The 7,235-nt window shown below is 37.5% G+C and overlaps 1 protein-coding gene across 1 annotated transcript; it reads left to right on the plus strand.

Moving 5' to 3' along the window:
- The first annotated feature begins 6,602 nt into the window (after positions 1-6,602).
- LOC142177183 (uncharacterized) lies at positions 6,603-7,034 on the plus strand. Its single transcript, XM_075245651.1, has one exon. It carries the CDS (start codon positions 6,603-6,605, stop codon positions 7,032-7,034), a length of 432 nt encoding a protein of 143 aa, XP_075101752.1.
- Positions 7,035-7,235: the final 201 nt, after the last annotated feature.

A 7,235-nucleotide genomic window follows, 5' to 3' on the forward strand; every position in this document is an offset into this window, starting at 1 on the left:
TTAACAAAATCTAAAGCCACCAAAGACAAGTGGCAGCCATATCCGGTATGCACGAACATCTTCAGGGTCAGCTCCCGATATCACCAGCAGCTCCACTCCAAAAGTCTGCACGCAAGGTGCAGAAGTATAGTATGAGTACAACCGACCCCATGTACCCAGTAAGTATTTTGTCTAACATCGTCGATGTAGTGACGAGGCTTTTTAGTTAAAAGATGCTCACTGATAAAATTTGTAATGTAACTAATAATGGAACTATACTACAGTATAATAGAATAGAGCACACGAACGAATGTACAAAGCAATAACATAATACTAGAAGACATCACAATCTAACAGTTTCCAATATCTCGACCAATCCTTTCCTTAGAACGAAACCTAATGAACCACAATAATCACCTCAAAAATTTCATAGTGTGAGAGAAACACTCAAGACATCAAATTCAACGGCACAGTAACACCATTCGTGCATTTATCTCATCCTCACAAAATATGCGTAAAATAGTACCAACCAAAGGGCAGAAATACCGATAACAGAAATGACAAAGTAGGAAATACGTAAGTAGTAATAATGAACGAGAATGTACATAAGGACATCAGTAACAGACTAGGCGGAAAGCATAAAGGTAATGACGACAATTAGGAAAAAGGAATGTAAATTCAACCGACTAGCATAGTGGAGGCATGAAGATAGATATAACAAATAAGAAAGGGGACACATGATCTTTATAAGTTAACAAGTAGAGACATGAATGACTAACATGGAAGAAGACTTGTACCTAAGTTCAACAAAGCAGATATGACGTGGATGCAATTATAATAGTAGAAAGTAGGCATGATATTTACAAGTTAAGCAAGTAGAAGGCATGGGCAACACAACAGCAATTGAGATAGAGAATAAAGACATAACAGTGACGACAAGTCACATAAGAACCGTAAGTACGACAGTAATAATTCAAGGTAAAGACATGAAGATATCTGCAAGAAAAGGATATCACAACATAATGCTTGTCCCCCGTCCTCACTTGCACGAAAACATCCTTCGTGCCATGAACTCGCGGTAACACAAAAGCATGATAATATAAATGCAATGGCACGGCATCACCCTTCGTGCTTTTACTTACATAACATGACACGACATCACCCTTCGTGCTTTTACTCACATAACATGGCAGGCATCACCCTTCTTGCTTTTACTCACAAATGATATGGCACGACATCACCCTTCGTGCTTTTACTCTCAAATAATATGGCACGGTATCACCCTTCGTGCTTTACACTCTCCCTCACATGATAATGTATAAACAATGATACGACATCACTCTTCGTGCTTTACACTCTTCCTTACCAGGCATATGTATATCAATGATAAACAAAGGAGGAAGCATAAATAACGTCAAGAAGAGTGCTTAAACAAATATTCCAAATGAATCCCAATCACAACTTTCCAAGCCAACAATAGTTCAATAAACCCGCAAGAACCTTATTATTCAAGTATTCCGACAAATCTCACAAATGATCTACAACACAAGTATAGAATCTAGTAGCTCAAGAATATCCGCCGTAGCAATGCAGTAATGATTATGCATAGTGATAACCGAATTAGACACATCAATGTGTTCTCAGAATTCCATCAAATTTGATCAAGTTATAACAAGCTAAGTCTTAGTTCCTAACATTTAATACTATGATCTTAATATATAGGAGTCAAGTAAAGCATGAAACAAGAAGGTCACGTGATTCTACAAGACACAATTTATAACATAATTTACCCCCGAGCATGATTAACCCTGGCACATGCATATATGCTTGTCACCTCATATATGTATCACCCTCGCATGTAGCAAACAATGTCAAATAGTAGGAAAAATTCCCTCAACAAAGTTAAGCAAGACACTTACCTCAATTCGGCTAACTCAATACTCAATTTAGCTTTTTCCCTTACAAATTCACCTCCGCTCGGCTCAATCTATCCTAAGATGACTTAAATACATCACACAATGAAAGAGAAAACAATTTCAATTAATAAAGTTGTGATTTTTATTCAATTTCTAAAGAGTCAACAAAAATCAATCCCCGGGCCCGCCCGGTCGAAACTCGGGTCCAAGGGTAGGTCTTGACTACCCATAGCCTCACGAGTCCAAATACGTCTTTTGTTTCCAAATCCGATTCCTATTCGACTCTCAAATCCTAAATTTTCATTTTCAAAGTTTTTGACACTCCAAAGCCTGGAAGTAGTGACGAGGCTTTTTAGTTAAAAGATGCTCACTGATAAAATTTGTAATGTAACTAACAATGGAACTATACTATAGTATAACAGAATAGAGCACACGAAAAAATGCATAAAGCAATAACAAAGTACTAGAAGAGATCATAATCTAACAGTTTCCAATATCTCGACCAATCCTTTCCTTAGAACGAAACCCAATGAACCACAATAATCACCTCAAAACTTTCATAGTATCAGAGAAACACTCAAGACATCAAATTCAATGGCACGACAACACCCTTCGTGCATTTATCTCATCCTCACCAAATATGCATAAAACAGTACCAACCGAAGGGCAAAAATATCGATAACAGAAATGACAAAGTAGGAAATACGCAAGTAGTAATAATGAACGAGAATGTACATAAGGACATCAGTAACAGACTAGGCGGAAAGCATAAAGGTAATGACGACAATTAGCAAAAAGGAATGTAAATTCAACTGACTAGCATAGTGGAGGCATGAAGATAGATATAACAAATAAGAAAGGGGACACATGATCTTTATAAGTTAACAAGTAGAGACATGAATGACTAACATGGAAGAAGACTTGTACCTAAGTTCAACAAAACAGATATGACGTGGATGCAATTATAACAGTAGGAAGTAGGCATGATATTTACAAGTTAAGCAAGTAGAAGGCATGGGCAACACAATAACAATTAAGATAGAGAATAAAGATAGAACAGTGATGACAAGTCACATAAGAACCGTAAGTACGACAGTAACAATTCAAGGTAAAGACATGAAGATATCTGCAAGAAAAGGATATCACAACATAATGCATGTCCCTCGTCCTCACTTGCACGGAAACACCCTTCGTGCCATGAACTCGTAATAACACAAAAGCATGATAATATAATTGCAATGGCACGGCATCACCCTTCGTGCTTTTACTCACATAACATGGAACGACATCACCCTTCGTGCTTTTATTCACATAACATGGCACGGCATCACCCTTCGTGCTTTTACTCACAAATGATATGGCACGACATCACCCTCCGTGCTTTTACTCTCAAATAATATGGCACGGCATCACCCTTCGTGCTTTACACTTTCCCTAACATGATAATTTATAAACAATGGCACGACATCACACTTCGTGCTTCACACTCTTCCTTGCCATGCATATGTATATCAATGACAAACAAGGCAGGAAGCATAAATAACGTCAAGGAGATTTCTTAAACGAATATTCCAAATGAATCCCAATCACAATATTCCAAGCAAACAATAGTTCAATAAACCCGCAACAACCTTATTATTCAAGTATTCTGACAAATCTCACAAATGATCTACAACACAAGTATAGAATCTAGTATCTCAAGAATATCCGCCGTAGCAATGTAGTAATGATTATGCATAGTGATAACCGAATTAGACACATCAATGTGTTCTCAGAATTTCATCAAATTTGATCAAGTTATAACAAGCTAAGTGTTAGTTCCTAACATTTAATACTATGATCTTAATATCTAGGAGTCAAGTAAAGTATGAAACAAGAAGGTCACGTGATTCTACAAGATGCAATTTATAACATAATTTACCCTCGAGCATGGTTAACCCTGGCACATGCATATATGCTCGTCACCTCATATATGTATCACCCCCGCATGTAGCAAACAATGTCAAATAGTAGGAAAAATTCTCTCAACAAAGTTAGGCAAGACACTTACCTTAATTCGGCTAACTCAATACTCAATTTAGCTTTTTCCCTTACAAATTCACCTTCGCTCGGCTTAATCTAGCCAAAGACGACTTAAATACATCACACAATGCAAGGGAATATAAATTCAATTAATGAAGCTGTGATTTTAATTCGATTTCTATAAAGTCAACAAAAGTCAACCCTTGGGCTCGCCCAGTCGAAACCCGGGTCCAAGGGTAGGTCTTGACTACTCATAGCCTCACGAGTCCAAATACGTATTTTGTTTCTAAATCCGAGTCCTATTCGACTCTCAAATCCTAAATTTTCATTTCCATAGTTTTGACAAAATCCCAACATTTTCCGTAGATTTATCATGAATTTGATGTTAAATCTTATATAAAATCATGAAATATAGTTGAGAATTGATTAGAGGTACTTACCCAATGATTTGGTATGAAAATCCCTTCATAAAATTGCCTCCCATCGAAGCTAGGGTTCAAAATATGACAAGATGAAGCCAAATCTCGGAATTCTCAGCATTTAGCAGGTTTGCTGATGTCGCTTTTGCGACAGGGGGTTCGCAAATGCGACCCTCACAAATGTGAACAATATATCGCAAATGCAAACTGGAGGTTTTCCTGCTAATGTCACATGTGCGACCAAACGCTTCGCAAATGCAAAAAGGCGGACCATCGCAAATGCGAGGTATATTATGCAAAAGCGAATTCTTGCCCAGCAGCCTGAGTTCGCAAATGCGATAGTTGCATTTGCGACCAAAACATCGCAAATGTGATGACACCAGTACCAACACTCAAAAATCATGAAAAATCATTCTGAAACCAATCTGAAACTCACCCGAGCCCCCGAGGCTCCAAACCAACCATGCACCTAGGTCCAGAAACACAACACGAAATTGCTCGCACGATCAAATCATCAAAATAACCTCTAAAATCACGAATCGGATGCCAAAACGTATGAAGATCAAAGGAAACTTCAAGAACTTCTAGAATCGCAACCAAACATGCGAACCATATCAAATCAACTCCAAATGGTGCCAAATTTTGCAGACAAGTTCCATGTGACGGAATAACCCTACTCGAAGCTTCAAATCACGTATAGCAACCTCGAAATGACGAATCGCACCTCAAGTCAAAATAAATGAACCTTGAAACTTCAACATCTACGGCCGATGCCGATACCTATCAAATCACGCCCAATGGACCTCAAATTTTGCACACAAGTCACATTTGCCATTACGGACCTACTCCAACTTCTGAAATCGGAATCCAGCCCCAATATTAAAAAGTCCACTCCCGATCAAACTTCCCAAAAATCCGACTTTCGCCAATCCAAGACTAATTCGACTACGGACCTCCAAACTACAATCCAGAAGCACTCCTAAGTCCAAAATTGCCCAACAGAGCTAATGGAACTAACAAAAATCCATTCCAAGGCCTCAAACTATCGAGTGAAGTGCAGATGCTCAAAATGTCTAGTCAGGTCATTACAGATTGCTAAAAGAGAAAGTTGAAATTATCGCTTCACATACTTCTTTATTACGTTTTGACTGATTAATTACTGAAGTTGTTGATGATTCAACAGTTATGTGTTGAGTTCAAAAGATAAGTATCGCTTTTAACTTTGATTAAGATTTATGATTATTTTCTGCATTTTATGCATGTATTCCATCACATATATGAGGTTAGATTGTTTTAAGATGTAATGACTACATTGACTTTTAATTAGTAGTAATTATTTATTTTCGATCTCTAGGAACTATACCAAATAATTCAATTGGAGCATGTTGAGTATTAAAGTTTTGATAATTAACAAAATGTGATTAATTACTCAAAGAACCAGGTCCTCAATGTAGCTACTTAACTGTTGTGAAGAACCAACTTCTCAGGTTAAAGGATCAACTCCTCATGATTGATATTTGTACGTTTGTACAAGACATTGTAACTTTTTCTCAAAGTTACCAGGTCCGAGTTTGGTGGAAGATGGCTGCTGTAAGTGATAAAGGTCGTTGCTCAAGAAGATATGGATAAGTCCATCAAAGACAAAAGACCCAAAGCTTGTGGAATTCTTGGAATAGTAGGAGTCCAATCAAAGAGGAAGCTGACTATGAATAGGACTCCTAGAAGATCTCAAGTCGAGTTTAAATAGGATTGAGTTTGGACTTTTGAACTATCTTTTTACACATCAACAACACAGTCATAGAGTGGTTCACTTGTATTGAGTACTTGTCTTGTACTATTCCCGAGTTAGTCTAGTAAATATGATTTAGGAAACTATGTTGTAATCAAGTATTATAAACAATTAGTGAGTTGGAGTGAGTATTTGGTTTTACAAGTTAGAGTTACTTGTGAATCAAATAGGAGTAGTATGAGTACTGGAGAGTATTTAATTACAGCATTATAATTGATACATTTTGGCTCATTGTTCTAGTGGAGTTGGACCTGAAAATCCTACTTGGTAGGTCGTGGTTTTTGCATCTTTTGAGCCAGGTAATTTTCCACGTAAAAACCACTGTGTTCATTTTATTGCTTGTTTACTTTTCGCTTAAGGAACATGGTAAAAGAACCAATTTCTTAGTAATTCATACGCGCACTCAAACTAACAATTGGTAGGAGAGCAGGTTCTCTCATTTACACGGCTAACACCTAGAGAGATCTTGGAAGAAAGATGAGTGCTCCACTTGAAATTAATGAAGGAGAATCAACTACCAGACCATCCCTGTTCAATGGAAAATATTACAGTTGGTGGAAAGCAAGAATGGAAGATTTCTTAACAGCTGGAGACTATGAACTATGGACCATAGTAAACCAAGGTCCTTTTATTCCTACTAAACAAAATGCACAAAGTGAAACAGTTCCTAAGGACCCCTCCAAATTTGTGGCAGCGGATTTCAGAATGATGGAGAAGACTGCAAAAGCTAAGAAAATCCTTATATGTGGACTTTGTCCTGATGAGTACAATAGAATCTATGTGTGCTCTAATGCGAAGCAAATTTGGGATGCAGTCCAAACTTCTCATGTAGGAACAAATCAAGTTAAGAGATCAAAAATTGAACTACTCATGAGAAACTATGAGCTTTTCTCCATGAAGGAGTCTTAGCCCATCGAGGATATGATGACTAGGTTCACTATAATAACCAATGAACTAAAATCACTTGGAAAGGTGTTTACCTCAGAAGAGTTGGTTAGTTCTACGAATCCTTCCAACTTCATGGGAATCAAAAGTCACTGCAATCCAGGAAGCCAAGGAATTGGATAAAATCTCACTTGATGAGTGGGTTGGAAACTTAAAAACTCATGA

The sequence above is a fragment of the Nicotiana tabacum genome, chromosome 23, assembly GCF_000715075.1.
Source record: "Nicotiana tabacum cultivar K326 chromosome 23, ASM71507v2, whole genome shotgun sequence".
Lineage (NCBI taxonomy): Eukaryota > Viridiplantae > Streptophyta > Magnoliopsida > Solanales > Solanaceae > Nicotiana > Nicotiana tabacum.

What these genes read in the sequence shown, in the direction of transcription:
- LOC142177183 (XM_075245651.1), top strand. Translation starts at nt 6,603, where the DNA reads ATGAGTGCTCCACTTGAAATTAATGAAGGAGAATCAACTACCAGACCA.